The following is a 15,351-nucleotide window of genomic DNA, read 5'->3' as shown; positions in this document are numbered from 1 at the left end:
CCCCCTACATTGGGGAAACTAGTCGCTCCATTAATCAGAGGATTAGTGAGCATGCAGCAGACCTTAAGCATAGGCGAACTAAGTCTTCCGCTTTAGCTGAGCATGCTGAGAAAATAATCATCATGTTTGTATTGAGGAAGCTAGTGTTATTGCTAAGGTTTCGCACTTCCATCATCGGAAATTTAGGGAGGCGCTTGAGATTGAAAAGAGGCCAAGTAATCTCAATAGAGATGATGGTTGGAAAATCAGTCGGTGTTGGGTCCCAGCACTCTCGACCTAGTCGTCCTTTTTTATTATTATTATTATTATTTTAGTTTAGTTTATTTGATTTTGATTTTGATTTTGATTTATTGATTTATTTATTTATTTATTAATTTTTTTTATTTATTTATTTATTTTTTTTATTTTTTTTTAACTTACTTTATTATTTTTAAATTGACTTATATTAATTTTTTCATTCATACCTTCTCTTTCTTTTATATTCATTTATTTATATAAAAATAGTCCTGTTTTTAATTCCTCTAATACTAATTTAACTTACTATTTTTAATTATTTATTTTTATTTAACATAAAATTTTAATTATTTATTAATAATTTTTAACTAACTATTATCATTAAATTATTTTTATTTATTTTATTTTAAGGGATTGGTCCCCCTAGGGTAATTTTTTCCCTTAAATATAATTTTCAATTATTTATTTTAACTAACTATTATCATGAATTATTTTAGTTACTAATTTAACATAACATTTCAATTATTTATTAATATTTTTAACTAACTATTATCATAAAATTATTTATTAATAATTTTTTACTAACTATTATCATAAAATTATTTTTATTTAATTTATTTTAAGGGATTGTCCCCCATAGGGTAATTTTTTCCCTTAAATATAATTTTTAATTATTTATTTTTAACTAACTATTATCATGAATTAATTTTTACATAATATTTTAATTATTTATTAATATTTTTAACTAACTATTATCATAAAATTATTTTTATTTATTTTATTTTAAGGGATTGGTACCCCTAGGGTAACTTTTTCCCTTAAATTATTAAAAAAGGGTTTTGATCCGGTACCTAGTCAAAAGTAGTTGTTGGTCTTTTTAGCCGTTGGAGGCTCTGCTCTGTCTATTTAACTTGCTAAGCTGGATCTGTTTCTTCAACTTGTCCTGACGATGAACCACACTGGTTGGTTCGAAACGCGTCGACAAATGATGTTTCATGTGATCTTCGCCGAAAAATCTTTTGTAGACAAGAAGACTGTCCACTCCCAAACATCGGTATGTATCGAATGTCAATTCTGGAAAGCTTAGAAATTAAAAAACAAGTCCAGGAATTGTTAGATAAAGGTGTAATTCATCCCTCTACTTCGCCATGTGGTTCACCAATTGTTTTGGTACCCAAGAAGATGGAACATGGCGCAAGTGTGTAGTTTATCGAGCTTTGAACAAAATTACCATAAAAAATCGATACCCACTGCCTAGAATAGATGATTTGCTAGATCAGTTGCAGAATGCAAAATATTTCATTAAATTAGACTTGAGAAGTGGATATCATCAAGTTAGAATCGCTGACGATATTTGGAAGACTGTTTTTAAAACCAAACAGGGATTGTTTGAGTCGTTGGTTATGCCTTTCGGTCTTTGCAATGCTCCAGCTACATTCATGAGAGTTATGAATGATGTTTTAAGATCCTTTCTTGATGAGTTTGTAATTGTCTATTTAGATGATATTTTGATATTCAGCAAATCACGAGAAGAGCATGTCAAGCATGTGAGGAAAGTGTTGGATGTCTTGAGAAAAGAACAGTTATTTCTGAAGATGCCTAAATGTGAATTCAGGGAAACTTCCTTAGTGTATTTGGGCCACATAATTGGAGGAGGTGAGTTGAAGATTGACCCCTCTAAAGTTTCGGTCATTGTGAATTGGCCAATACCCAAATCAGTCACAAAAGTAAGGAGTTTTCTGGGAGTAGTGCAGTATTGGAGGAAGTTCATTGCCAATTTCTCTTCCATAGCAGCTCCACTACATGCTTTGACCAGCGTGAAGGTTGTCTTCCAGTGGGGAGGCAAACAGCAAAAAGCATTTGATGCTTTAAAACAAAAGATCAGTTCAGCCCTAGTTTTAGCATTGCCAGATTTGAAACAACCATTTGAAATACAAATAGATGCAAGTGACTACGCCATGGGTGCAGTTCTTTTATAGCATGGTAAGCCCATTTCATTTCATTTTGAGATTTTTAATGGTGTTGTTATTAACTATCCTACATATGATAAAGAGCTTTATGCATTGGTGCAAAGTGTGAAGAAATGGAAGCATTACCTAATGGGAGAAAAAACCATTATTCACACTGAGCATCAACCTTTGCAATATCTACAATCTCAAACAAAATTGCAGCAATCAAGGCACTTTCGTTGGATGGGATTCTTACAGCGATTGCACTTGGTCATCAAATATAAGAAAGGTATTTATAACAAAGTTGTTGATATGCTTTCTAGACCGGTTGTCAATGTAGCCATTTTACTCGAATAATTCTGTTTTCCCTGAAAGTTATGTTGAACGATACACACATGATGCTGACTTTCGAGAGGTATATTCAAACTTGAGTCAAGGCCACCAAGTTGAGGAATTAGACTACCATGTACATGATAATCTGTTGTATCATTTGGGAAAACTTTGTGTTCCACAGGGAGAGAGTAAATGTCACAAGGGAAGCGCACACTTCTCTTATTGTTGGACATTTCGGTGTAAGTAAAATAGTGGCAAATCTTCAGAGGTATTTTTACTGGCCTCGTATGCTTCAAAGTGTGTCACGTTTTATCAGAGGTTGTTCATTGTGTGCAGTTAGTAAGCCTAGTAATAGGAAACTAGGATTCTACACACCACTTCCAGTGCCTTCACGTCCATGGGAGGGTGTTTCTATGGATTTTGTAGGAGGTCTTCCTTTATCAAAAAAAGGTCATGATTATTTGTATGTAGTTGTGGATAGGTTCAGCAAGATGTCCATATTAATGCCTTGTAAAAAACAAATTACAGCTGAACAAACAACTCAACTTTTCTTTCAAAATGTATGGGTTCATTTTGGATTTACCTACTTATATTGTAAGTGATCGTGATTCTCGATTTGTTGGGAATTTTTGGTCAAGTTTATGGAACTTGATGGACACCAAGTTCAAAAAAAGTACAGCCTTCCATCCGCAAATAGATGGCCAAACTGAAGTGGTTAACAGGACAGTTATTCATTTGCTAAGAGGATATTGCAGCAAACATCCTAAGTTGTGGGATGAACAATTGCATTATATTCAGCATGCTTACAACCGAGCAAAACACTCTTCTACTCTAACTTCGCCTTTTGAGGCATGTCTTGGTTATTTGCCTAAATCGCCCTTGGATTTCATCCTTAAGAAAGATGTAGCTGTAGATGGACATAGCGACATAGACAGAGCAAAGAAATTCATTGAGCAAATTCAGTTGATTCACCAAACAATTCAAGAACAACTACAAAAGAGTCAAAAGCGAGTATAAGACAAGGCATGATAAGCATCATGTGGACCATCAGTTTCAAGTAGGTGATGAAGTTTGGCTTTACATTAGCAAGGAAAGGCTTCAAGGTGAAGGTAAAAAGCTGAAACCAATCCGTTATGGTCCATTTAAAAATCTGGAAAAGATTGGTAATAATGCTTTCAAGCTTGATTTGCCTTCATATATTCAAATTTATTCCGTTGTTAATGTTGAAAATTTGAGATTCTATGAGCCTCATTTGATTGAAGATCAAGGAGAAAGTGTACAGATTCCATGAATTGAAGATTTTTCTCCAGAATTGCTTGATGAGCTTCAGCAAGACACCATACTTTACAGAAGAACGAGGTCATCAAAAAGGGGAAATTTTGATTATCTTTGAGTGGGTCTCAAAGGTACAAATCCATCAAAAGCCAAATGGATTAAAGAGGGGAAGGTGAGGGAACAATATCCTCATCTGTTAAATAACTGAATAGAATCTTTTGGGGTCCAAAAGGCTTCCAGTGGGGAGGAGTGATCAGGTGCTCAAGTTTATGCTCAAAAATCTAAGTGTCAGAATCTTGTTAAACTGAGCTTCAGATCGAAGACCTCGTCATTCTGAATCCAATGGTGCAAACGGCACTCAAATCCAAGCTCGTATGCAGAAGTTAAAGCAATTCAAAGTTTAAGTTGGACTTGTCTACATGGCAGGCTTGGATAACATGGCAAAGCCCTTCAACGAATGAGGAGTCACCAAGTGGCAGGTTGCCATTGGCCCCCGCATATCGCAAATCGCAGAAGGAAAAGGTGTTACAAATCGGCCCTTGACAGGTTCAGGGTTGCAATGCGATCGCATATCGCATATCGCAAACAGGTCAAAATCGGCCCCGATAGGTATCAAGTTGCAATACGATGGATCGCGGATCACAATCGCATGTCGCAATTGGTTCTCTACCGATTGCGAAATGTGATAACCCAGGCACGAGATGTTATGAGCCACAGTTTATACCCTCGCCGGGTCTGCAATATCACTATTGCAACATTCCGTCGTGTTAACAAGACCTTCAACCTGCCAAACCTTGCTGATTGCGATTTGCGATACGGCCAACAGGTTATGGCCCGCAGCGCGGAGAAATATTCGCTTGATTAGCAGATTTTGGGGCGGAAATGAGGGTTTCTGCCGGTTTTGGAGCAATTTGTGGAACAAATAGTGGGAGAACTAGGAGAAGTCATAACTTCTTCAGTTCTTATCCAAATTGGATGCAAAAAGAGGCTAGATAGCCATTTTTTAGTATTTTGAACTCATGGAGACAAGTTTCAGAGGCATTTGAGCATTGTAAACACACTTTTGTTATAATTTTGAGCATAATAGAGAGGCCCAAGCATTGGAAGTTGGACCAAGGAGACGTAGCCCAGGAGGGGTGAACTCCTCATCAAATCTTTGTGTTGTGTGTTGTATTTTGATGTTCTTTGTTGTTATTTTGTTGTTGTTCAGCATATGTTTTATGTTAAATTGTTTATAACATTTACATAAGAAACTCTCATGGGAATCAGTTAATTAAGCAAACATGGTGAATCCTTAAGCACTTGATAAGCAAATGATAAGCATCTTAGGTTTTATTCTGAATGGGAAATTAGCACAGTATTACTAATCTGCTCCATTTCAGATCAAGTATTTTCCTTTATAAACACAAGGAAACTCACATGAAATTTAAATCAGATAATTTAATGACAATGGTGATTTGAAGGAAGAAAAAAGATTTCACTGGATAAAATATCTTCTTCAAATGGTATACAATAGATACACAACACTACTTTAAGGAATTACTAAATAAAAACTCAAGCACAAAGATGATACATCCACATAAATATCAAAATGCTCGAGGCCCAAATATCTTAATGATTTATAAAGTGTGCATGAGTAAAAGGGTAAAAAGACTAGGGCCACTAAGAGTAAAATACAATGAAATGGAGATGACATTTAAGGCCAACAAGACATGTAGCTGCAACTTCGATGAGTACCCATGGTTGGAGGATTTTCTCAACAGTTACTTTGTCATTTCCTTAACAAACTTGCATCATTTGCCTTTCTATGAGTACCCTTCTTTTCATCTTGTTTTGGGTTCCAATTTTACTCTCTAAAATGTCAGTACTCTATCACATCTGTGACTCAAGCTCTCTAATCACCTTCTCAACCTCTTTGCCTACTTGGACTAACTGTTTCCTCCAACCCCCTACCAACTAGAGGCTTTCCCTCATAGTGTCACTCTCTCCTTTGGTTTGGTTTCTATCTCTGTTGCCACATTGGTCAACTTGGGTCTATGGTTTCTTGGTTTTGTCCCTCTCATTTCAATGGATCTTCTTTAATCACACCTCAATGGAAGTATCGGCATGCCAACTACGAGAGAACCTCACAGTTGAGGACACACTCGACATTCCCTATTGGGCAATAACTTTTTGCTATTTCTTTGGTTGATCTAGTAGTGTAGATCTCACCTTGTTTTAGGATATCTTTTTCTAGATTTTTGCAAGAGATTTGACATATCAAACACTGTGGCAAGCTTAACTCTTTTGGCTCACCATATAGGTGCTTTGGATCTTCTCATCCCAAGTAGCATCCTTCCTCTTTCCCCACTTTACTTTAGTTTGGTTTCTTCCCATTTCAGTGGTTGGAACACCTAGATAACTAAGAGGCAAATCTGATTTCCAAATGGAATCTCTGTTTATATTTCATTTTTTATGTGTAATTCACTAATTTGTTATATATATATATATATATATGTCCTTCATGTCCTATTCTGGGGCTCATCGTGTCAGGGTCGGATACTCATATTTTCATGTCCTCCATGTTCTATGTCATCATGTCATGTGACTTAGAATGTAAATAAAAGTGAAAGTAAGGTAGGGTTTTTATATATTGTTTTTGTTTTCTTATTTTTGCTTTCTATTTTTTTCATTTTTTAAGCCTATTGTTGGGCCTAAGAATTATCCTTAAAATACATCCACTTTCACTCCATTCACACATTTTCTCACCTCTATTCCACCACCATGTCACCACATCAACTTCACTTTCATCATTAAATTGGTTACCATTGTGTTTTCCAAAACATTATTAATTCTTAGTATTTTTAAGTGAATTTGTGGTTAAACTTTAGAAAATAATATCCATATACTTATACCTAACAAATAGAATGAGTTTGTTGACCTGTGTAGGTACAAAGGAAGCTTCCAAGGCCTCTGTATGTGGCACTCTATGTTCAATTTCGAATTTGAGGAGATCATGGACCTCATGGAGAAGATCATGGACCTCGTGGAGGTGATCATGGAGGATAGGGTTATGTGTCACCATTGGTTGAGAAATATGTGGATCAAAGGAGGGAATAGTGGGTCTACATTTATGAGTTTGTTATCATAGCTTTTGTATAAATAGGAGTGTTATCTCCTTCATTTGTAATCTTAATATTTTTAGAATTTTAGAACCTAGTCCTTCATTGTAACCTAGTAATGTTAATCTAGATAGAATTTAAAATAGTTTTGGTTAGGATCATATGAGCTTTTGGCCATTGTACTTTGAAGATTATAAGGAATAAAATGGAGCTTCTTTGATCCTCTACATTTGACTTCTCTTTTGGTGTGCTCGTGAATCCTTGGAAGGATCCCCATTGCCTGGCAAGTACACTTTTGTTTTGGTAAGCTTTTATTTTATGTTTGTGAATTTCATTAGATTAAATTATTAGGTTCATATGTTTGAAATATTAATGAATGACCTTTCGTAAAAAAGTATTAATGTTTCCTTCAATGAATCTGATTTGTTATTTAATGTTTGATTTAATTAGTTTAAGTTTCTGATTTATATGCTTGAGATATAAATGAATAGTCCCTCGTAAGAGAGCTTTAATATTTCATGCAATCAATCAGAATTATGTTCAAGAGCTTTAATTTCATTAGTTTAAATAGTTGATTAGAAATATTAATGAACAGTCTCCTGTAAGGGAGCTTTAATATTTCTTCACCTAGCTTAGTTTAGTTTGTCTCTAAGTCCATATATATTGGATGATCCTCGATGTTTTACTTACCCAGGTTGACAGTAAATGAAACTCTAATTGGCATCCGCATTTTAGACCCAACACCTATATAGGCAAAAAATTGCAAGGACGCCCAGAAGCACTCCTTTTCTAGGGGAACACCCGAAAGTCACCCTATTCTAGGGAGGATGCCCAAAAGTCCTTTCATGGGGGCACGCCGAGAAGCACCCTTTTCATGGGGATGCCCAAAAGCACCCCTTTTTGGGGGGATGCTCAGACATCCCCCTTTTCGGGGAAACATATCCCCCACTCTAGGAAACATTTCTGCACGTGTTCCCACAAATGTTTCCCCAAAAGGGAGACGTAGGGAAACATTTCCCTATGCATCCCCCCATCTTGAAAGAGTGGTAAACATGGGGGTCATGCCCCCCACCCTAGGAGATGCCTCCCTGAGGAACACTGCTTTGAGATGCAGAAGTTTCATGGACATGAATGTGTAGCTTTATCCTGTCCAATAAGATTTTCAATTTTTCAAAAGAGTAAAAGTATATTACAAAAATCAGGATGAAATGAAAAAGAGTCACCCATGTTTTGCATTGCCTATAAGGTCTAAAGTGACCTTCCAGAAGATGAGAAAGTTCAAAAAATGAAAAAACAAAAATGCAACCCATGATAATGAATAAACAGGATGTAGAAATATAAATTTTGATTTTCTCCTCCATCACCTCAACAAGGGATGGAAACAGAGAAATTGGATTCAAGTTAAGAAAAGAAAGGGGCAAAGCAATTATAAGCATCTCTCTACAGGGCAAGAATCAATAGAATTTGTTATAGACTGAACGTTGTTAGCTAAGCTCACTAATGGGCCTGGCTTGGGCTGAGCCCTCGAGAATTTGTTATCAAAAAATATTAGGAAGGTTATAAAGCAGGAGGTAACTTGGGTTAAAACTCTTCCAATCCTATCAGAAGAAAACAAAGGAAGCAATCTTTCAATACTGGAGAAAATAATCCCAGATCCAGGGACAAATTATTATATTTTTCTAGGTATTGATCATATTTTAAAGATTACAGACCTCCATAACTGGTAGAACTTCTCCAAATTTTGCACTTTCAGCTTATTCATTCAGTAACTGTTCGCTACCAGAGATTACATGTACTCAGTTCAGAATTTTCCATTTAGTGATAGCTATAGGGATAGCCAAATGCATGTTCTTTTGAAATTATGAGAATCCGTTTCAATTGAAAAAAGATTACAGATGTTTTGATCGTGAAATTCAAAATTGTTGTTTCTTAGACAATAAACAATTCAAAGAGCTCTACCTGGTTTGGAAGAATAGGAAAGCGCTACAGGTAAAATGACAAAATTGACCACGGAAATTTATTTTAATGTGCTTTCAAATGGATAACAATGGAGTACCCAATTCAACAGTTGAAGCAGACAACTCCTTGATGAACTTTGCAACACGTGTTGAATCTGTTGCTCTAGCTGAGGAGGTTGATTTCTGGAATTCAGCAGCTTTATAGCCTTCATTGTGAAAAGATGAATCTGACTTCTCTGCAGTTCCATAGCTTGTGCTGCTGCCATCACCATGAGCATCACCCTGTAATAAATACATATAAAGCAACTCATAACTAGAACTTGTCCCACTCAGTGTAAGGTTTAACAGACTCAAATTCTAAAAAGAATGGTATGCAAGGACAAAACTTGAACCAGTCTACAGAAAGTTATTGAGAACCCACCTTTAAAAAAACCCTTTCAACAAACAAAGTACCAAAAAGAGTGAAGAGAACAAGGAGATTTAGGGACAAATGTAAAAACCTTCGCAGTTGCCTCATTATTTTGGCTTGTACCTAAGTCATTCTCCGAGTCACTTCTGCCAGAAATTGAAGTGGGCTCAGCTGTACCAGAATTAACTGTGTCATCTGTTTTCCGGCTCAACAGAACTTTACCAGGAAAACTACGCCCTTTAAGCAATCTACAGAGACAACAGAACTGTTTTAATTGTAAGAAATGTATGAATAAAAACACCCTCACCCCATAACAAATTATCAACAGATGTTAGAAGAAATTGAAATTAATAACAGTCGAATAAGAAATACTTCCTAGAACGATGTATAATTAATCAAAGAAATGTGTAGGCATCACACTAAAGCAAAAAATATAGCTACCAATATTTGCTCCAAGCATAAGGTAAAAGCCGGTAGTGACAACATGGTTTGCACACCCATGCCATTCTGGGAACAGGAAGCATATAATCCCCAAAGTTTTACGTTTTGGTCAACCTCAGAATTTTACCTTTCCGAAGCAAGTTCAACATAATTATTGGCATCTAAAAAAGGCTCCTGTATTTATCCAAGTCATCCAGTAGATTACTAAAACATGTACTCCAGTCCCAAGTACAGCAAAGGCAAAGAATGTCAAAAATGCGAGGAAAGTGGACAAAACAAGATTGAATATGATAACAAAGATTCTGGAAACTGTAAAACCTTTAAAAAGTTCTAATCATCACTACTTGGGTTCCAAGATGCAGCTGCAGGTACAAGTAAGGTGCAATTACATTGTGTTAAAGTTTTGATTTCAGTGGTTAAGGGTATGGCAGTTTATAGACGTATCATATGAATATTAGTCTCAAAAAATATAGATGTATAACAAAAATGTATATTGTGTACAGTAGCAATACATAATTACAGAATAGTTTCATTTGATTCACCAATCACCATGAAAAACACTATCATTTCTATCAGGCCTAAATTTAATAAAATTCAAAGTTTAAAATTAAATCGTCCAAACAAAAAAAATGAAAAATAATGCCTTTAACCTTTTAAATTTCCTCTCCTTTCCCACCCATTATCTTCCTTTCAGTAAATCTTGAAATTTTATTCTATGCTGTCCCATGCCCTCCATATAAGATTGCTCTCTTGCACATTATTTTGTTGAGTGCTCACTTCACTGCTTATTATGAGTTAAAACTTTTGAAGTATTAGATATTTGGCATTTGTTGTTCACTATATCTTCACTGTCTACTATGATATGTATACGCTCTTAAAGTTTTCAACCGTTGTCCCTTTCAAACCTGGTTTTTGATGTTTATACTTTAACACCGTGCTTTGGTGTATCAGGATTAGGATAAATTCTAGAAACCAGTAATATTGTTTTTTCCCATATATTTTTCTTAGAAAAATCATGTCAAAACTTTTTATTGACTATGCTTCATAGGATGTTTGCTGGATGATTCTCATGTTCTTCCCAGGCACCATTCGCACGCAAATATCCACATCTAGACCTAAAACAGGCACTCATAAGAATTAGGAATCTGGCTTACTTCCAAGTTCCAATGCTCTGTTTGTTAACTCCCTTCACATGATGTCAAATATATCTAACCTTTCAACATTAAGATAACCATGTGCAGTTGAATCTACACGTTGGACAAATCACTGTGACCAACTGCACTAATACAACAGATCTAGATAGACCATGTCACAAGTTTGAAAACTTCTAGAATTTTTGGGAAAATATACATAAAGCATGTGAATATGGGGTGGAACCTATGGCAATATCAAAAAAAATAAAATACTACAGACCCAATCAGGCACAAGCTGTTGAGGATAGATTGTCCATGTTGTTACAAGTTTAGAGTAATGGCAAAAAAAGAGTAAAAGGAGTAAAAGTATAAATGTGATTCAGATAAACAGAACAGCACAAAAAGATATACCTAAGAGAGCACGAAAAGTGGTATAGTCTAATTGTCAAAGCATATCAGTCTACAAACATCCATAAGGTGATCACTAGAATGGAGGTACGATGCCCAATAACTGTGAAAACACCTTCATCTGAAAAAGGGATGTCGCTTGAGATTCATGGATGTCATACATGTACCATAAATCAAGAGAACTACTGCAACCCCTAACTTATCAAGACCTCTAAAATTATGACTATTTAATCAACTTTCACGACCCTATTGCACAACTTATCAAACAACTTATAACTTTTGGAACGCAATATAAATTTCACCAAATGTGCCTTGATTACAATGCCAATAAGACAAAAGACTCTAACTAACAAAATAGGATCATCACAGCAAAATCTGGGTTAACATCTACCCACTCCTCTAATCTTGAGGTCCAGCTCAAGTCTGGATCTCACACTATCATTTCCTGTTGAAATATCTGCAACAACCGGAGGCCTATATAGAGTAATATTCATATCAGGAATTGCTACTAAAACTTTTGATAACAATGTCGAAGATGATATGTCAGTGATGCTTCTGTAGGCACCTTCTCCTTATAATTCTTTTTCTATTTACTGTACTAGTGATTCTATTCTTTTGCAATGGAATCTGCTTATTCTCTACTCCTACTGTTACTGTTACCTGCTATTTTCCCAAACTCTTCAATTTGCTCAACTCCTTAAGACTCATTTTACAAATATCCCACAACTTTCAACCCCTCAAAGAGCTTCAGAAATAATTATATTGCCGCACCTCCAAACAGACAGTTCTCATTTACCCTTTAATGCATGTACTAACTTTAGTTAGGAGTAGTGAACAACTCAGCATGAAAACAGATGATATCAAGTACCAATTGTGTGATATCCATGGTAGGGACCTGGCATTCATTTTAGTAGGGTTGCCAAAGACCCTTTTAGACTGGCACACATAGGACAGGGGCCCATTGTCACTAAAGTCCAAGTCCCCGACATTTAAGCCCAAATTCTACCAAAAATTCTATGGAGGCTTCCCTTCGATGACTCCAGCCAACCAATACAAAAAAAGGCCTTGTAATAAGGTCAAAGGACTAAAGTGGAAGAATTTATGTTGTTGCCCTGCTAGCCTATTGTGTAAAATCTGCAGAAAGTAAACTAAACCAACATGAAAATACACTAATATAACAAGATATAGCATGTGAATATTCAAATTGAGTGTACATAAAATATACTAACCATATATACAATTATTTCTACAATCGGATCCTAGGTTAGAGGGGTTGCTATGTAAATCAATTTGCTGTCCTATTATAACAGGTCTGCAAATTCTACAAAAAAATTGCAGAGAACAGTGAGATAATCCCCTTACAAACTACTCAAAAGTTCCTAAACACTTCTTGATCCAAGATCTAAAAGTGGGGAGGTTAGAAGATAGAAAATGGGTCAATTAAAACCACTTCTATGCCTTAAACCTGCAATAAAATTGAATTTCCAGCAAGCTGGAAATTCGCTTATTGAGGTCTTGGGGTCAAAAAAACCCATTGGGTGCCAACCAAATTATGGTTATGGTTATGCCAACCAAATTATTTTGGAAGACAACTAAGCATGTTTTACAGTACCTCAGAGGTACTGCCCATTTTGGACTATGGTACAGACGGACAGCAGTAGTGAAGTTGTGTGGCTTCACAGATGCAGATTGAGTGGGGAGTCCATCAGACCGAAAGAATACATTAGGTGGAATTTTCAGTGTTGTGTTCGCAATTGTTTCCTGGTACAGCAGGAAGCAAAGATTTGTGGCGCTCAGCTTGGCAGAAGCAGAATACATGGCTACAAGTCAAGAAGCATGTGAGGCAATCTGGATGAGAAAGATACTTCTTGGACTGTTTGATCAGATTCGTGATCTATTGTGATAATCAGAATTGGATCAAGCTATATGACAATCTTGTATTTCACGATCGATCCAAGCATATAGATATCATGTATCACCATTTACGGTATTGTGTGTAGAGGCAGATAATGGAGGTAGAGCAGTCTCACCTACAAGTTTGGGAGTCGATACAATTACATGATACAAATACAACCATACAACTAGCTATTAGAACATTTACATGATACAAATACAATCATACAACTGGTTACTACTTTCTAGTGCTACATCAATGATGATCAAACAACAAACACACAAAATTAGAACCATAAACTGAAGTTTTATGATCAAGTCATCTAAATAAAAATGTATTACATAAATACTAAGTCACCAGTACTATAGGTGGGAATGCCAATGGCAAACACAAAATAGGTTAGACACTAGAATCGTAGATGGAAGAATCTCATAGCTCGTGATTGTCAATAGTCTTCCTCCATGCTAGAATAACCAAAATCAACATCACTACCATTGTTCTCTCCTCCATCCTCCTCCTCTTCTATATCCAATCTAATTTGTGCATTTGTTGGTGTGGAGGACGACCCCTCAAGAGTATCACCATCATCAAAAGCAACTAGCTCTAGCATTGGATCATTAAGATCCAAGTTGGCTAATGGCAACGCAACATTGACAATTATTGTCCAAATCCTTATCATTAGGGAACACATCCCACATCTTTGTCTTCCCCTTTAACTATTCCTCCCTCTACTTGTAAGAAGACATAGGTTGATGTGCGCAAACACTATTGTCTCTGCCTTGGACTGCTCAAGCCTACTCTTTTTCAAAATGTACGAATTCCCATATATGCTTAAATTCCTCTTGCAAACAAGAGAATGAAGTAACCTGAGAGAAGATCCTCATGGTTAATTGTTGTAGGAAAAACAACCAATCTGGTTTACAAATCAACCTACCAAGCATTTGGAATCCCTTCAAATCTGCAGTTATACACCAACACACCTCAAAGCTCCAACCCGCAAGAGAAAAATGTGAAAAAATGAGGGGTGGATCACTTTCTTTGTGACCCGCAGGTGCCTTTTCGCATGACATGTGTTATGAAATCAGAACACAATTAGGTCACATGTTTATGTGGCAAACACATGTTTGACACATCCTATCGTATCCATGTCTGACACAAAGGCCCTTAAAGGTGTGTCCTGTTACTTAGACTCCACCTTGTGTTTCCGTTTCATTTATTAACATATGGTTTAAAGATGCCTTCCATACTCCTTATTATGCATTTTCGCCTAATGTATTCTTTTAGCCCCAACAATTTCTTTTGGCAATCCATAGACATTAATATATTTTTTTCTTTGTGTCAATAGACTTCTAAAATCCATATTTCCTTTAACCAAGGCCCCGCATCAAATTTTATCCAAATTCCAAACTGAGTATCTCCCTTGTCCATTCAGTGTGAATATCTATCTCAGAAATATCATGGTGAATTTCAAGTGCATTGCCAGTTTCAATAGCATATTTTCTATCAAATTTTGCAGTTCTCATACAAAGCTCCTTGAAAACACATGGTTCCTTTCACTCTCATTGATTACATGTTTACGCTAAAATAATTCAAACCATAATTGAATTTTGAAACCAAAATGTTTAAACTTTGTTAGTGCATTCTGCAAAAGGTTGACACACCTCTCAGATTTGTGTAATATACATACCCTTCCTCATATTTGTTAGGGTCCAACCCTAACCCCTTTATTTATGTAATAAACCCAATGGGGCCGAGTCATAGTCATAGTTAGTTAAAGAGTCAATAGAGCCCGTAATAATAAATGTAAGTGGTTGACCCGCATTTAAGAAAGGGACCACAGTTAGTTGCAAACGAGCCATAATTAATAAATAAAGTGGTTAACCCATGTTATGCAAAGGACCACTAGTCATTAGGTTGTTGGAGGTCATTTAGCTATAAATAGTCGTAGTTAGAAGGGAAAGATCATCGAGTCTTATTTGTAATCAAGCTCTGCTCTGTTGGAGGTTGCCCCCTTGAAGAGGCAAGTGAACATTGCATCTATCTCTGAATAATAAAATACTTGTTGTTTTTTCTCATTTTATTCTGTGTTTTGGGTTGTATTTCTTCACATATTTGGTATTCTGGAATTTCTCGCAGGTCAAGAGCATAACAAGTGGTATCAGAGCACTTTCCAGGGCCGGTTGTACCTCCAATTTTTGCAGAATTTTTTTTAGGCT

At 36.0% G+C, this 15,351-nt stretch overlaps 1 protein-coding gene across 4 annotated transcripts in view; it reads right to left on the bottom strand.

Annotated features, from left to right (window-relative positions):
- LOC149140132 (Ypt/Rab-GAP domain of gyp1p superfamily protein) overlaps nt 1–15,351 on the bottom strand; it is a 287,711-nt gene that overhangs the window by 261,219 nt on the left and 11,141 nt on the right. For 3 of the 4 annotated variants that reach the window (XM_089446802.1, XM_089446799.1, XM_089446798.1), the window contains exons 2-3: nt 9,351–9,507; nt 8,949–9,132 (exon numbers count right to left, since the gene is read on the bottom strand). In XM_089446802.1, the coding sequence (XP_089302928.1) occupies nt 8,949–9,132; nt 9,351–9,507 (341 nt within the window). Of the gene's footprint in view, nt 1–8,948; nt 9,133–9,350; nt 9,525–9,700; nt 9,776–15,351 lie in introns of those variants that run through there. The other variant, XM_089446801.1, reaches the window with a different exon arrangement.

Source organism: Pinus tabuliformis, chromosome X (assembly GCF_031772625.1).
Source record: "Pinus tabuliformis cultivar Carrire ecotype Pingquan chromosome X, CPIR1, whole genome shotgun sequence".
Lineage (NCBI taxonomy): Eukaryota > Viridiplantae > Streptophyta > Pinopsida > Pinales > Pinaceae > Pinus > Pinus tabuliformis.
This window is presented reverse-complemented; position numbering and strand designations above follow the sequence as displayed.